The sequence below is a fragment of the Rhinatrema bivittatum genome, chromosome 11 (assembly GCF_901001135.1).
Source record: "Rhinatrema bivittatum chromosome 11, aRhiBiv1.1, whole genome shotgun sequence".
In the NCBI taxonomy this organism is placed as follows: domain Eukaryota; kingdom Metazoa; phylum Chordata; class Amphibia; order Gymnophiona; family Rhinatrematidae; genus Rhinatrema; species Rhinatrema bivittatum.
The window spans coordinates 53,541,123-53,558,895 of NC_042625.1; the positions used below are offsets into that span (position 1 = coordinate 53,541,123).

Genomic DNA, 17,773 nt, shown 5'->3' on the forward strand with positions numbered 1-17,773 from the left:
CAAACAAATGCGAGCCTTTAAAAGGCATTTTTGTAAGATTAGCTTTGGAGGTCACATCGACTAACCAATTTCGCAGCCATAGCTGATGCCTTGCTGATACTATCGAAGCCACTCTTCTAGCTGAAGTAAGGAACAAATTGCAGCCTTCATCTGCTAAAAAGGCGGCAGCCGGTTCCATAACTGCCCTGGAATTCACTACTGAACCATCAACCTCCTGAGAGAGAAGCAGATAAGAGCAAGCCACTACAGCGCTACAGGAAGCGATCTGTAGGGTCATAGCCACTGCTTCAAAGGCGTGAATAAGGATGGCCTCAATTCTCTTATCTCATATTTATTTTATTTTTTTATTAATATTTTATTGAAAAAGTCAAAAAATAACATTACAGGTGCCAACATTATGCAAGAAAGAAGATCCAACGTATACATTAACACATGTATGCACTAGCATATATAAGCGAAATATAATGCTAACCCCCTCCCGTCCCTTCCCCCCCTCCCCCCAAGCAGTGTGAGCACGATAAAGGAGAAACAGGACACTAATCTATAATTATGTTCCCATATTGTCACCAAGTCTGCCAACCGGATCCCTCATACCCCATTAGACAGTTGGGGAGTAAGTAAGGCATCTGGATCGACCCCTGCCACTTTCTCTTGCCATTCCCTCAGTGGCTGCCAAATATTCTGACGTCTACTTGCTTCCCTAGAATTAGCACACCCCATCTTTACATGCATGAGGTGCAGTTTACGCAATCTAGTGGTCACCTTCCCCACTGACAAGTTGCCCGACTGTCTCCACACCAAGGCCACCTCACATTTTGCTGCCGATAAGATAAAGGACAGCAACTTCCCCTGAGCTACGGGGACATCATAAGGCAGGTTTAGTAAAATGTGCTCCGGAGTGAGGACCACCTCTATCGTCAGAATGTCCCGGATCAATTGATTAACCCGGGTCCAGAATTGCTGGAGATAAGTACAAGACCACCACATGTGGTAAAATGTGCCCTCCAAACCGCACCCCTTCCAACATTGTGCACTATACCTAGAATTAAATCTATGTATTTTAGCTGGTGTACAGTACCATCGCAAGAGAATCTTGTACCTATTCTCCGCTAAGTGAGAATAGGGTGGGCCCCGCTTGGTATGAAGGAAAATTTGGTCCCAAGAGTCCTCCGACAAAGTTCGACCCAGGTCGCTCTCCCAGACCTTCATAAATGCCGGCTTTTGCTGTGGATCTTTATTAAGGTAAGAATAGACCTGCGAGATAGCCCTCCGTAAGGTGTCGGCTGAATCACACCAGGCCTCTATTTGAGTTCTGCCCAGGGCCAATTCTTGCTCCACCAACTCAGTCTGAAAGAAGTGGCGGATTTGTAAGTAAGGAAATACATCCAGCCCGGATAATTCGTATTTGGTTTGCAACATAGGGAAGGGAGCAAGCCTATCAACATCCCAAAGCTGTCCAAAACAAGTGATACCCTTCCCGCGCCATCGGTGAAAAGGGCCAGATGATGCACCCGCGGGGAATAGGCGATTAGTAAAAAGATCAGAACTAAAAAAATACCTCCGGGTTCCTATCAATTGTTTACGCCATTGCGCCCACACCATGAGAGACGTCTGGGTCGGAGCTGTCATAGCACACCAGGGAAGCAATGTATTTTTGGGTTGCCAAATTACTGATCTCAAAGGAGTCCCCCCAAATATGGTTTACTCTATGGTCACCCACTGTTTTTGTTCCCTTCGTCTGTTCCAATCAAAAATGGCTCTGAGTTGGGCAGCTGCGTAATACCATTGCAAATTGGGGACACTCAAGCCGCCTCTCTCTTTCGGTCGATACATAACCCTTTTAGACACCCTCGGTGGTCGCCTCTTCCAAATGTAAGAGAAAATACGTCTCTGCCATCTAGTAAGCACTGTGTTTGGAATAAGGATGGGTAGTGCCTGAAATAGATAGCCCAGACGGGGTAAGAGGTTCATTTTCACGGACGCAATCCTCCCAAACCAGGATAGGTAAAGCCCCGACCATCTATCCAAATCAGCGAAGATCTGGTGTAGGAGGGGTGGGTAATTAAGTTTAAAGAGATCCTCCGGGTCCTTACTTATATACACGCCTAGATATTTGATTTTAGTGGAGGCCCATCGGAATTGAAATTGGTTTTGCAATGTCTGGAGCTCAGGGGCATCGAGCGTTACATTCAATAATTCCGATTTTTCGATGTTGAGCTTGAAACCAGACACTGCTCCAAATTTACTGAGTTCTGCAAGAGCCCCCTTCAATGAAGACCCTGGCTCAGTCAAGGTAAACAAAATGTCGTCTGCAAATAGAGACATTTTGTAAGCACTTTCCCCTATTCGTACGCCTGTGATAGCACAATTGTCGCGCACCCTGATGGCCAAGGGCTCTAGAAACAAAGCAAATAGGAGCGGAGACAGAGGGCATCCCTGTCGCGTCCCTCTCTGAATATGAAAGGCCTCGGAGTATACCCCATTAACCTTTACTCTCGCTGTGGGTGTGTTGTATAACTGCTGAAGCCAAGTTAAAAATTTGTCCCCAAAGTTCATGGCTTTTAATGTGGAGAACAAAAAAGGCCAGTGCACCATGTCAAAAGCCTTCTCTGCGTCCACGGAGAGTAGGACCATGGGTATATGTCCCTGTCGGGCCCACCACATCAGGTTGGTGATCTTTCGGATGTTATCCGCTGCCATCCGGCCAGGGATAAAGCCAGCCTGATCGGTATGAACAAGCTTAGTCATAACCCTGTTCATTCTATTTGCCAAAATTTTGGCAAGTATTTTAAGGTCAATATTGATTAGGGAAATGGGCCTGTACGACCCACAAAGAGAGGGATCTCTCCCAGGCTTTCCCAAAATAGTAATCCCTGCCACATTAGAACCGGGCCACAGCTGCTCACCCTCCCTTAGGGAATTAAACAACTTTCGCAAAGGTTCCAAGAGAGAGGTAGAAAATGTCTTATAAAACTGCGGCGTGTAGCCATCAAGGCCGGGTGCTTTATTTGCCTTGAGGTCCCCTATAGCCTGCTGGATTTCAAGTAGAGAGATTTCCCTATCTAAAACATCTCTCTCTTCCGTGGCTAACGATGGAACTGTGATAGATTCCAAATATTCCTGTACTTGGGCTGAGGAAATATGTGTGGATGCTGCATACAAGGATCCGTAAAATTCCTGAAACCTACTGCGTATGGCTGGGGGAGATGTTAGTAGTTCCCCCGCGGTATCCCTGATGGTTAATATTTGGTTGCGCGTTTGCTTGTGTTTTAGGAACCGGGCTAGTAGTTTTCCCGATCGATTGCCCCATTCATACTTTTCTACAGTTAGTAAAAATAATTGGGCTGTCAGTTCTGTGTCAGTCAGCGCCCGTAACTCTTCCCTTGCTTTCTGTAGCCGACTATAAATGCGGGTAGATAGCGTTCGCTTATGTTCTGCCGCTAAGCTGGTGATGTCCCCCATTATTCTTTGCTTGACCTGCTGTTGAGATTTCTTAACATATGTGCCTCTGGCTATAAATCTGCCCCTCAGCACTGCTTTCAAGCAGTCCCACAACAGAGCCGGCGTCCCATGGTTAGTATCATAATACTCCCGCATAGTATCTTGTATCTGTTGGCAGAAATTTGCGTCTTTCAAAAGAGAATCATTTAATTTCCAGGATTTGAAACCCATGTCATCTGGGGTCGTCCGGAGCACGGTTGTTACGGAGGCGTGATCAGACCAAGTGATTGGATTAATATCCATATCGCGAACCCTAGGCATCAGGGCCCTGTCAATCAAATAATAGTCTATGCGGGAGTATGTACGATGGGGAGAGGAAAAGAAAGTATAGTTTCTGGAGCGGGGATTCCGCTGTCGCCACCCATCTACCAGATTCCATTTGGACATCAATGATTTTAAGCACTTTCGATGCGGTTTGGTCCCCTCGTGTGTGCCCCCTGAATTATCTAGACTTGGGTCTATCGTAAGGTTGTAATCACCCACTATCAGGATCACTCCTGTCCCTTCCTTGTCTAATAAGTTATCAATTTGCCGATAGAATTCCCGCTGGTTAGTATTGGGAGTGTATATGTTCAACAGAGTATAAGTAGTACCCTGGTAGTCAAAGCAAACTAATAGGTATCTGCCCAGAGTATCGCCTATATGTCTGTGGACTATAAAATCCTGTCCCTGCCGGAACAGTGTACAGACTCCGGTGTATTTAGATGACTGGCTAGCCGCAGAGAAGTATTTATGAGAAAACATAGGCCAATTAAGGAGATGCTCGTAGCGCTTTTTTAAATGCGTTTCCTGTAAACATATCACTAGGGCCCCCTGATCCAAGATATCTTGTTTGAGTAAGTGCCGCTTACGGGGGGTCTGCAGCCCTTTAACATTAAGAGAAAAGAAACTCAATGCCATTAGGAAATAGTAAAGTTGCCTAAGCTATATAGTGCGGCTTGATCCCAGCCCCGCAGCGTCTCTCCAGTGTCTGGGAGATCCCGCACCCCCACCACCTGCAGCTGGATGGCTTGATAATCATGTATGAGTTGCCCTAGTGACTGAAAAACATTTTGAATCGTGCCCACTTGAGACAATTGCAGTCGTCTGCTCACACCCCCCGAACCCTCTCCCCCCTCCCCCCCCCTGTCCCCCCCCCCCCTACTTGTGCCCTCCTGCATACGGCAAGTCTGCCTTGTCCTGCAGGTAAGGTATGTGAGAGCGGTGAAGTCATATTGACAGCGATCTCAGCCTCCAGTACTGCCTATATCCGCTCAGATAACAATCCACCCACCATCATATCCCCTACAAACCGTTAAACTGGTAAAGAAGTATAAAGTCTCCAACCACCCCCACCATGACTGTATGAAAACCCGAACCAACTGTTTAGCACATGAACCGTGCTTATATGGTGTCTACACACGGACTGTGTACTCCCCAAGGACTCTCTCCATCAGCAATATACTTAAGGTTAGCAGTCCAGTTTATCAGTCCCCTTCTGGACGCTTTGATCCACTGATATTCCGTCTCAGTCTACGTCCGCCGTTCTCCACTCATTGCCAGCGAGGTCCCTCGGTCCTCTCCCGCTGTTGCTGTGGCGCAGTGACTTTAACCTGGAACCCGGCTGAATTCAAGATGGCCGCCGCGTCCACCACGTTAGCTGCTTTCGAGGTGATGCCCTTGATTGTGATCGAAATGCCGGCGGGAAACATCCATCTATATCGGAGGTTTTCTTGCCTGAGTATGGAAGTCACCGGTTGGTAAGCCTGCCGCCGTTTCAAAGTTAAGGGGGAGAGGTCAGCAAAAACTGATATTTGGTGGGACTCCCACTCCCACGATTTCTGCTTTCTCGCCACAGCCAGCACGCGTTCTTTCAACGGGAAACGGAGAAAACAAGCAATAATGTCTCTCGGCTGATTGCCGACTCGGGGTCCCAAGGTACGGTGGGCTCTCTCAATGTCTATCTCCTCCGAATTCTCAGCGTGTTCTCCCGGAGGTTCCTGCACTAGGAAGAATCTGCAGAGGGATCGGATCACGTTGAAACAGTCGCCGTAGGAGTCCGCCTCCGGTATGCCCCGGAATCGGAGGTTACACCTTCTGTTCCTGTTCTCCAGGTCTTCTAATTTGGTGGAAATATCCTCCGTTGTCTGTAGCAGGGAGATGCCCTGTTGTTGAAGCTTATCTATTCGGACTTCCTGGCCATCCAGTCTATTATCGCAGTCGTCCACCCGCCGGCCGATGTCCGCCATGTCTTCTCTGATCTCTGCCATTTTTTCAAGCATTTCACGTTTATTATTTTTCATATCGCATCGCAAATCCTGAAACCATTGCCTAAATTCTGTCCTTGTAGGCATGACAGAGTCCGGGGTAGACTGTGCTTCTGTCGGGTCTTCATCCAAGACAGTTTCACTGTCCTGCATCGTTGGTCGATCCTCCTCCGGTGAGGCCTCCGATCCACCGTCCCCCTTCTTATATGAAAATTGTCGCAGATCAGTGCCTTTTTTTTTTTATGTCATTGAGGTAGTATGAAGTTTGATTGTTTTGAGGGAAATTCAGTCTGCTTTAGAGTGGATGGATGGTGATTGATCGTGCTAATTGCTCTAGGCGCTCTGGAGCTCCGGAGTCAAGCTGCCATTCAGGCTCGTGACGTCACCGTCTCCCCCTTATCTCATATTTATTTATTTATTGAAACTTTTATATACCGGTATTAGTATGCATACATCATACCGGTTCACATTGTAACTAAAGGCAGAAATTACAATCAACAGGGAAGGGAAAACAAGGAGGATTATACAAAGAGCAGGGGGCATAGAAATTAAAGCATTAAAACTGTAACGAGCTATTTACAGGACTATATACAAATTTAATCTCATATGTCCTTCAAGGCCACTCCTTCCTCCACGGGGATAGTTGTTCGCTTAGAGACAGCACAGAACGTATCCACTTTTGGAAAACGCAAACGCTTTCTCACTGCTGGATCCAGGGGGTACAAGCCTTCCAATGTCCGACCCCCTTTGAAATTTGCCCCCGGAGTGTCCTATTCGAGATCAATCAATTCTTGAATGGCTTCCATAACAAGTTAAAAACAAGAGGCTTTATGCGAGGAAACCAAAATGGGATTCTTCTTTGGCTCAGACATGGAATCTGCTGTTCAAGGTACAGGGGTGAGCGAGGGAACTGTTGAAGATGAGGGATTAAAGCAGCTTAGAGCACTTTCAGTAAGTCCCCTAACTAAAAGACCTGATGTAATGTCTTTGGAGGGGATTTGGACTATGTTGAGTTTGATTGAAAATGCTATTAAATCCTTATCTAAAGTAACAGTGGAGATTCAAAATCAAATGGTAAAAAATAATAATTTGATTACAAATTTTGCAAATAAAGCAGAAGACATGGAAAGAAGAACTGGAGCATTGGAAGTTAAGCAAGAAAAGTTAATGGACTCTGATCGTATAACCTCAAAAAGATTAGAATCAATAGAAAATGCTTTAAGAGCACACAATCTTCATATACTTAATTTTCCAGTAATAAAATCTATTTCTCCACTGGAACCATTTAAGGTATACATGAAGAAAAATCTGAAAATCTGAGTCAGCTCTACCAGTGGTAGTTAAAAGTATTTTATCTTCAACAATCTACTCAACTGCAAGAATCAACTCCCTTATTGAATCTAATAGATATATTAGAAATGTCTTCAGAGCAGGAGGTCAATCAGAGGAGACCCCTACTGGTGTCATTCGCATTCCTTTCCGAGTGAAATCACGTAATGTGATTATTCTTCAGAAATCGACAGTTACCTTTCTATGGAAGTCCTATCTGGGAGTTTTCCAGATGTGATAAAGGTTACGCAGACACGAAGGAAGGAATCCTCTTATTGAGGCCAGATGTACTGAAGCTGGGAGAGAGGTTTACTTTGAAATATCCCTGCAAAGCATGCATCAGATACCTTAATGTGAATTATATATTCCTGGAACCTGATCAACTGAAGTTGTTTCTAGCTGGAAGACCCCTCACTGATATCTCAACAGAGCCGGTTTGAAAAGAGAAAAAGAAACAGTAACCCCCAGTGATCTATCATTGTAGTTTATTGATATATAATATTTTCTTTGATGAGAATTGCTCCTTCTGCCTCCTAATTTATCTTTTCTTATAATTAAATGTCAGTAGTATATATATGATGCAAAATTATGTATATTTGAGTATTTGTATACCTTTAAATGACTGATTTTCTATAAGGAGTATTTCCTGGTAAATGTTCAAAATTTGAAAATAAAGAATTAAAAAAAAAAAAAAAAAAGACACGGAATCTGCTCCAGGTACACCCAGCATCATCAAGGTCTAGGAAATCAAAGCCTCAGGTCATCTCTATGAAAGAACTGCAACATGGCCAGATACAGTTCCAGTCCCAGAGGAATTTCTCCATCTTCCAGGGAGTCAGGATCTGCCTCATCATCAGTGCCATCCAGGTTCCTGTATGGGATACCCGCAGCTAACAGAGGCATGCTTCGGCGCTTAAACATAGGACTGGAAGAGGGAGAGGCCACTGGCTGAGAATCCAACCCAACAGGATTGGTCAAAGCCGAAGGAAGGATTGCAATCCATGAAAAAAAAACCAAAAAGAAAAAAACACACACCTCTACCCAAGAAAAGGCAGAAGGGTCCAGGCCAAACCCAGAAGGAACTGGAGCACGGCCCACGAAGCTGCCATCCCCTGCGGAGAAACCAACCTCCAGACAAATCCTTATCCAGACCATCATCAGGCTGCAAGGACTCAGGCTTAGCAAAATCAGAAGAAGACAATTCACCCTGAGCCTCTAAGCAGCGCTGCAACATGTTAGAGGTCACTCCAGGCTGAAATGCCCTAATATGACAGGCAAGACAGAGAAAAAGGCATTTAGGATTCTTGGTCACAGGCGCCATTAGTTCACAACCAACGGAGAATGTGTGTCCAGCCGGCTTGCGCTGAAAAATTTCAAGCACACACATTTTATGCGCACAAAAATTAGATGCCTCCAAGCGTAAGCGCCGCAAAAAACACTCAAACTATGCGCATCGCCGATATACTTAAAAAATGTGCGCAAAAGAGCTGCGCCCCAAACAGAGCGCACAGCACGTACGGAGATCCGGATACATGCGCAAACCGATTCGATAGAGGGCAGTTGAACACGCACAGAAGCGTGCAAAATACCACTGCCATGGCCTACCACGCAGTGTGCAGGAAAAGCCTAACTGTGGAGCCTAGCCCACCTGGGCTGCTCAACCTGCTAGGCTGCCCAGTTCCCCTAACCCCCACGGGAGCGGTAATGAACGTCAGAACTGAGTGCGGAACACAGAGACCGGAGGAAGTCCTACAAAACTCTTCTACACTTGTCTCTGCCTGAATTTTTTTTTTTTTTTTTTTTTAAACTTACAGGAGCTCAACCTTACCTGGCTGAGTACAGAGATGGTCTCCAGCTGCGGGGGGAGAGAGCTTTGGCCGTCACCTCCGCACTCAGCTTCCCTCACCCACTGCCTTTCAGCTGCTTCAGCAGCAAAGTCCACACCGGGAACCGGCTACTGGACCAAGACACACCTCTGAGGAATCTCGGAAGTCGCCTCAGAATTTCTCAGCTGGGGAAGGGACCTTTAGTTATCACCGCAGGAGAGCGGGGCTCAACCTTTTCTCCAATTTAAAAGTAGAATTTCTTCTTACAAAAGGTAGAGCGATCCCCATAGGAAAAGCATGCCCGCATCTGCTGGAGAAATACTTAAGGACCGAGGTCACTACAGGAGTGAATCTAGGGTGATGACAACTTTGAAAGCTGACTCCGTCTCCATCTGCTAGCATAAACCCATTGGTCCTGAATCCATCTGGCTACACACTAGGAAAGGGAAGTTTGTTTCTCCTTTCTGTTTGATTGAATAGTTGAACACTATTAGAAAAGCACATTACCGGAGTCTGAATTGTCTGTTGTATTAACTGAGGAAGATTGGGATATGGTGTTCCATAGGACTGCTACAAGTTCTCTCTCTGCAGCAATACAAGAGCATTGCTATAAACTGCTGTGTAGATGGCATTTGGCCCCGGTCAGATTACATACTATGTACCCTCAGGTTTCTGATAAGTGTTAGAGGAAATGTGGTCAGGTGGGATCATATCTACATGTATGGTGGGATTGTCCAGTAGTGGTTCCTTACTGGGACAAAGTACGAGGATGGCTGCGGGACCAACTCGATTTGGATATTTCGATGCAGCCTGTCCAGGTCTTGTTGAATTTCCCCAGCGAGGATTTGGATAAATCAATGCAATCTTTCGTCTCACAGGCATTTATAGCAGCCCACTGTGAACTTGCCAGGGCGTGGAAATTGCCTGACCCACCATCTCTTTCTGCAGTGATCCACAGGCTTCACTTGTGTTATCGGATGGAGCACTTGACTGCCATTCGACAAGATAAACTGTCCTCTTTTCAACGTACATGGGAACCTTTTGTTAAATGGATGAAGGCTCAAACTTTATCTGGAGGTGATTAGCCCGGATCTATGAGCTTCATTCCCTTGTACTTGGATTCCTATCACTTTTTCAAGACCAAAAGGTACAGAGCGATGATCATCATGAGCCACATCTTGGACATGTGAGGGTTTATCATCGCATGTGCAGCAGCAGAAAGACACTTAGTTACATATCTCCGTTCAATGATGGATTGGACAATGGCAGCAATAGACAATACCTTTGCTGAACAACCTGTGCTTTTTTCAGGGAAGGGAAGAGATGGGGGGTGGGGGGGGGGATTACACAGTTCTTTATTCAATAATTGTATTGCCCTAAAGTATCAATGTCATACTTTATGTATACTGGTCAATAAAACCTTATATTGAAAAAAAAGCACATTACCAAGGACTTTCTGATCTCTGCGTAATACACGGTACATGTATTCTCTTTCTTGAGATATAACAATCTTTAAAAATGAAAATAACAAACAAAACAAACAGAAGCCCATTGCACAGCACAAGCAGGAAGGGGGTAAACATGGAGGGAGAAGGGAGCTCTCACACCCACCTCTTCCACAGGCAATGTGCAGACAGGGGCTCCATTTATCTCCAGGATTCGGTCCCCAGGATGAATAATATTTCGAACATCAGGGCTGATGTGTGCTCGACAAACTCTGAAAAGAGAGAGGTTAAAATTCTTACCTAAATTTCCTTTCCTTGAATCCTGCTAGACCAGTCATCACAAATAGGATTTTCTTCCTCTGCAACTTACAGAGAGAATGCATTTATGAGCTCACTCTAGGCTATTGGGGGATCCTGGTCCAATCCCAGTAGCCTATTGTCAGATCACTGTGACCAATTCTCTCTTTAATGCCAATAAAAACATTATAGGGCCCACAAGACTGTTCTGAGTGAGCAAGAAGTACAGGTTTCAAAAGAGAGAACAAGCACCTTTAGGAATATGGGAAGTGTGTCTCGAGATTAATCCCCCCCTAACCCTGTGTTCCTGGGTGAATTCTGGACTGGTCTAGCAGGGCACATAATTGTATTTCTATCAGGTAAGAATAATTTAATCTCTCTTTTCTTCCTACTAGACCAGTCATCACATATGGGAGTGATAAAAGCTAGTCCTTGCTGGGGTGAGCGGAAGACAGGGCCACCTTGATAATTCCTGCACCAGAAGGCATCATCTGTCTTGGCCTGTATATCATGCAAGGATGACCTGGCAGTTGCCTTACAAATTTCCTTTGGGGAGACTGAGGCTGCCTCTGCCCAGGATGATGCATGTACCTTTGTAGAATGAGCCCGGAGGGCTGCCAGGTCTGTTTATCTGACAGTAAGAAACCAATGCGACTGCTTCCCTAATCCACCTGGCTATAGTGGCTTTGGAGGCTGCCTTCCCCTTCCGTGTGTCACCAAATAAGACAAATAACCTGTCCGTTTTCTGTTTGTCACAGGAAAATTAGTTCTTACCTGATAATTTTCGTTCCTGTAATACCAAGGATCAATCCAGACGCCCGCCCATAGCAAGATGAGTCCCGCACGTATTCTGGTATTTCTGTTTCCTTTTTATTCCAGTTGTCGAGAGCACTTGGATGTGTGAATTATAGTTATGTATGATGGCAGTTTTTCACCTGGTTTCCTCGTTTTCCAAAAGTTCAGGTCTGAATTGATCTAGTCACGGGTTGTTACTGTAAATTTTTATCATTCTGCTTTGATATCGATTATACTGAGGGATCGCAGGTGGCGCACCAGGGTATATAGGAGGTGCCTTTTCAGTTTCTCTCTGTCTCCATCTGCTGGAAGGGAGGCATAACCCAGCAGTCTGGACTGATCCTGGTACATACAGGGAACGGTAGATAACTCTACCAAATCTGGCATAGACTCCTGTCCGTCCCTTATTTATTTATTTATTTATAAATAAATAAATAGTGAAGACCTTGACGGTCTTCACTATTAAGACTGGAAGGGATACTGCCTGCTTTTTAGGACTTCACTATTAAGACTGGAAGGGATACTGCCTGCTTTATAGGACATGCTGCTTTATAGGACATGCTGAACTGGCCAAAAGGTGACCAAATCCGGTAAAAATGCTAAGAGCAAAGGACGACCGGCGCCATCTTGCACTCCTACCATGTGACAGGGGCCGACCAATGGCACCGGTAGCCCCTGTGACATAAGGGCAATGGCTATCAGCGCCATTTTGAATACTGGCAGCCGACGGCCCGAGTGCAGGAGATCGCTCCCAGACCCCCGCTGGACCACCAGGGACTTTTGGCAAGTCTTGGAGGGGGGGGTTTGTAGTTAGTTTTTTTTTGTTTTTTTTAATATTCTCTCCATAAGACGCACAGATATTTTCCCCCACTTTTGGGGAAAAAAAAAGTGCGTCTTATGGAGCAAAAAATAAGGTAAGTAATTTCTCCATTTACTAGCATGTAGACAAATGGACTCAGGACAAGTGGGATGTACCAAAGCTACTCCCCAACAGGGTGGGAGGCTGCCCGCAGTCCAGCCAACTCCGCACATGCAAAGGCTATGTCCTCCTGGGCCTGCACATCCAGATAATAAAACCTGGAAAAAGTATGCAAGGTGGACCATGATGCAGCTAGGCAGAAATCAACGAGAGACAACAAACTAACCTCTGCCCATGACACTACCTGAGCCCTAGTGGAATGAGCCCTAACCTGAGTAGGCAATGGCTTTTTGGCATCCACATACACAGCTGTGACTAACTCCTTAATCCAACGAGCTATGGTAGCCTGCAAAGCCGGAACACCATGCTTACACCCGCCATGGAGAACAAACAGGTGATCCATCTTTTGAAAAGTTTCAGAAACCTCCAGATATCACATGAAAAGCCACTTGACATCCAAGGAGCACAAGAGGCGATACTCCTCCGCATCCTTGACCTTATCCAGGGATGGCAAGACGATGGACTGATTCAAATGAAAGTCCGAGACTACCTTGGGCAAGAAGGAGGGAACTGAACGTAGCTGTAACGCCCCCGGAGTCACCCAAAGGAACAGCTCCCGACAAGACAAGGCCTGCAGCTCAGAAATTCGATGCACTGAACAAATAGCCACCAGGAACACAGTCTTCAAGGTCAACAACCGCAAAGAAAGGCTATGCAGTAGATGGAACATAGGGCCCGCCGAAAAATCCAGCACCAAGTTAAGACTCCACAATGGAACCGGTAATCTCAAGGGAAGCCTAAGATGCTTCACTCCCTTCAAAAAAACGGGCCACATCAGGATGAGACAAGGAAACACCATTCACCGGGCCTCTGAAACAGGCAAGAGTCACAACCTGCATCCTGCAAAAAAATCCAGAATGAGTGGGATCTTAACTGATTGAGGATGAACTCCCTGCTCCTCACACCAGGCCTCAAAAACTCTCCATACCCGCACATAAGCCAAGGAAATGGAGAACTGAGGAGCATGAAGCAAGGTGGCAATCACTGCAGAGGAATAACCACGCTTTAACAGGCAAGCCCTCTCAAGGGCCAAACTGTATGACAGAACCAAGTTGGATCCTCATGAAGAACCTGTTCCTGCCTTAACAGATCCATGTGTGGCGAAGACAAAGATGGGTCTCCACCAGGAGTCTTTGCAAATCTGCATACCACGGACGACTGGGCCAGTCCAGTGCCACCAGGAGTACTAGCCCCGTGGTCTTCGTTTTTCCAAATTATCCTGCCCAGCAAGGGCCACAGAGGAAAGGCATAAAGCAATGTCTTCTGGCTAGAACTGGATGACAGCGTCTATTCCCAGGGACCACAGATCACTCCTGCGACTTTAAAATCGAGGAACCTTCACATTGCGAGAAGTCACCAGCAGGTCTAGGAACGGAAGGCAATCCACAATCAGCTGAAGCGCCTCGGCTGACAACACCCACTCTTCCTAGGTCCAGACTCTCCCTGCTGAGAAAGTCCGCTCTTATGTTGTCTTTTCCTGCAATGTGAGAGGCCGAGATCATCTGCAGATGAACTTCCGCCCATTCTATAAGCTAGTCTATGTCCTGCGACACTTGCTGGCACTTGGCTCCTCTCTGCCAATTGATATAGGTCACCATCATCGTGCTGTCTGACATCACAAGAACCGCTTGATCCCACAACTTGTGTCTGAACTGCCAGCATGCCAGCCATACTGCCTAGGCTTCCAGGTGATTGATGTTCCAACGGGACTCTTCAGCATTCCAATGCCCTTGCGCCCTTAACTCCAGACAATGAAACTCGCATCTGTCGTGAGTACCAACCAGGTCAGTGAGGTCAAGGAACTACCTTTCTCAGATGATTTTTCTATTCCGCTTACCCATAGCAATATTTATTTATTAGATGCCATACTTTATCTATCGCTTTCCACTGTTTATGCCGCCCCATTATATTTGTCATTCGTTTTTTTGACGACCTGTTTATTTATATTCAACTGTTATCTATAATGGTTTTATTTATAAATGCTTATTTATAATTATTTTTTTCTATATTCACCTGTTATTTAATGATTAGACTACTTGTTTCAATGTAACGCCACAGCTGCGACTGTTCTGTTTCAATGTAAACCGATTTGATTTGATATTTACCATCAAGAATGTTGGTATATAAAAATTATAAATAAATAAATAAATAAATAAATAAATAAATGATCCTCCTGCAACAACTGGAGGCAGGAGCAGATTTCCATCGGCAAATAGAGCTGAACCACATAATCCTGAGACTGCAGTTCCAACTAGACAGTAGCGAGTGCTAAAGAGGACGCATACGCATTCTTGCCCACAGCACCACTTCCAGGGTAGCAGTCATCAAGCCGAGCCCCTATAAGTAGGACCACACCATCAGGAGTATGGAAGATCATCTTGTGCATCACCAGGCGGCTCTCTTCCAGAGACTTGGCTTGAATCAGCCAGTCATCGAAATAGGGGTGCACCAGGATACCTTCTTTTCACAAGGCCACCGCTACCACCACCATAACCTTGGAGAATGTTCTGGAAGCAGTGGCTAGACCAAAAGTGCAGCGCCCAAATGATAATGGTGCACCAACACCGCAATGCGTAGAAAATATTGGTGTCTCAATCAGATGGGAATATGAAGGTAAACCTCCAACAGATCCAAGAAAGTCAGAAATTCCCCCGACTGCACCATCATCACAGAGCGTAAGGTTTCCATGCAAAAAATGAGTCACCTTCAAATGACGGTTAACCCTATTGAGATCCAGGATGGAACAAAAGGAGCCCTCCTTCTTGGGCACAATAAAATAAATGGAATATCGCCCCATACTTTGAGACGTGGGCACCGGAACCACAGCCCTCAGCCTGAAGAACCTTTGAAGCGTGAACTCCGCTGCCTGCTTCTTCTGGGGGCAGTGGCAAGAGGACACCATGAACATGTCCCAAGGAATACTGAGAAATTCCAGCGCATATCTGTAAACCCCCTGTTCATACTTTATCTTCATAGTTAATTGGTTACCCCTTGTTTCAATGTAAACCAGTACGATAAGACTCTAGTCTTGAGTATCAGTATATCAAAAGTATTTAAATAAATTAAATAAATAAATATCCTTCTCATATCACCTCCAGGACCCACTGGTCCAACATGATCTTGACACACCTCCAATAGAAGAGAGAGAGACTACCACCTCTCTCTTATTCCAGAAGGTGGGTCAGCAAACCTTCATTGGGAAGCTCGGGAAGGTCCGCCACCCAAGCCCACTCCTCTTTTAGGCTGTCGGAGACGAAAGGACTGAGACCTACCAAAAGGCTGAGTTCGCTGAAAGGTTGACCCTCTGTAGGAATGAAACCGCGCAGAACCACGGAGACTTCCCCTCATACCAAAGGGACACTGTAACTGCTTCTTATCCTCCAGCAACCGGAGACTCGCCCCACTTACTAGCCAGTTTCTCCAACTCGCTCCCAAACAAAGCAAGCCTTTAAAAGGCATCTTGGTAAGATTAGTTTTGGAAGCTGTGTCAGCTGACACATTTCACAACCAGAATTGATGCCTGGCTGCTATCACCAAAGCCACTCCTCTGGCTGAGGTATGGACCAAATCACAGCCTGCATTTGCTAAAAAGGCGGCAGCAGGCTCCATAACAGTTCTAGAATTCCCTCCAGACTCATCAACTTCCTGAGAGAGCAGCAGACAAGATCACGTCACTAGGCACAACAGGAAGCAATCTGTAAAGTCATCACCACCGCCTCAAAGGCTTACTTAAGAATAGCCTCACTCCTATCATGTACATCCTTCAAGGCTGCTCCTCTCTCTATGGGAATAGACATCCGCTTAGAGATGGCACATACCAGAGCATTCATTTTGGGAAAACAAATGCTCTCACAGCTGGGTCCAGAGGGTACAGGCCTTCCAATGTCAGACCCCCTTTAAAATTTGCCTCTGGGGCATCCTATTCCAGATCAATCAATTCCTGGATGGCATCCATAACCGGGAAAAAAACAAGAGGCTTTACACATAAGGAAACCAAAATGGGATTCTTCCTCAGCTCTGACATAGCATCCGAACCAGGGACACCCAACTGTTTCAAGGTCTGGGAAATCAGGGCCAACAATTCATCTCTATGAAGAAACCACAACATGGTTAGTGACAGTTCCAGCCCTGGAGGAATTTCCCCATCCTCCAGGGAATCAGGATCAACCTCATCAGTGCCATCTGGATTCCTGTCAGGAACACTTACAGGGAGCCAAGGCAAGCTCCAGCATTTAAGCATAGGATTGGAAGAGGGAGGAGCCACCAGCTGAAGGTCCAACCAGACGGGCTTGGGGGAAGCTTAGGACTGCGCCTGAAGAAAGGCTTGTAAGCTTTGACAATATTCCACCCAAGAAAGAGCAGCCGGGTTCAGACCAAGCCCAGTAGGAACTGGAGCTTTTCCCACAGAACTGCCCTCACCCTGCAGAGGAGCCTCTCAAGTAAGAACCAACATCTGGCATCCCCCCAGTCAAGGTCGTGACCAACCCATCATCAGAATGGGAGGAACCAGGCTTAGCAAAATCCGAGGAAGACAACTCTCCCTGAGCGTCCGAGCAGCACTGACACAGGTTAGAAGCCAGGTCAGGCTGAGAAGCCCTAATATGACAGGCAATACAAACAGGAAGATCCTTAGGCTTCTTGCTTACTGGTGCCATCGCAGCGGTAACCGTTCATCTAAACAGTTCGCACTCAAAGGGGATTGCACACAAAAAAAACAAGCGCCTAGAAGAAAGCATGGCAAGGCACACAAACAACTTGTGCACCAAGCTAAGCATGTGAACAATATAAAATTTTTGCACGTAAAAAGCACACCCAAAAACAGAGCGTACAATGCGTGCACAGAGCCGACGCATTGTGCACACCGACAGCCTGTAAAGGGCAGCAGAGCATGCACAAGAGCGCGTAAAAAAATGACACTGTGGCCTACCACACAGCGTGCAAGAAAAAATCCTACGTGCAGGGCCTAGCCCACGGGAGGGGGGGGGGGGGGGGGGGGGGGGAGGGCTGCTGAACCCACCAGGCTGCCCAGTTCCCCATCCCCCAACGGGAGCAGGTACGAACGTCAGTACGGCGCACCAAGCACAGTACGGAGACCAGAGGAAGCCCTGAAACCCCCCCTAACTGTCTCTGATTCAAAGGTAAAAAAAAATTTATTTTTTTTAAAACCTTACCCGAGTTCAGCGCTTACCTGCTGAATACAGGGACGGTCTCCAGCTGTGGGGAGAGAGGGCATCTGCCATCACCACCACGCTTAGCCTCCTGTACCTGCTGCCTTTCAGCTGAACTAGCAGCTAAGTCCACGCCAGGAAACAGGCTACCGGACTAAGGCACACCTCTGATGGATCTCTGAAATCG

The 17,773-nt window shown here is 46.3% G+C and overlaps 1 protein-coding gene across 3 annotated transcripts in view; it reads right to left on the reverse strand.

The window, feature by feature from the left end:
• The window catches only part of LIMK2 (LIM domain kinase 2), a 45,668-nt gene that overhangs the window by 19,169 nt on the left and 8,726 nt on the right, over positions 1-17,773 (reverse strand). For all 3 annotated transcript variants that reach the window (XM_029619568.1, XM_029619567.1, XM_029619569.1), the window contains exon 6: positions 10,514-10,619. In XM_029619568.1, coding sequence (XP_029475428.1) covers positions 10,514-10,619 — 106 coding nt within the window. The remainder of the gene's footprint in view (positions 1-10,513; positions 10,620-17,773) is intronic.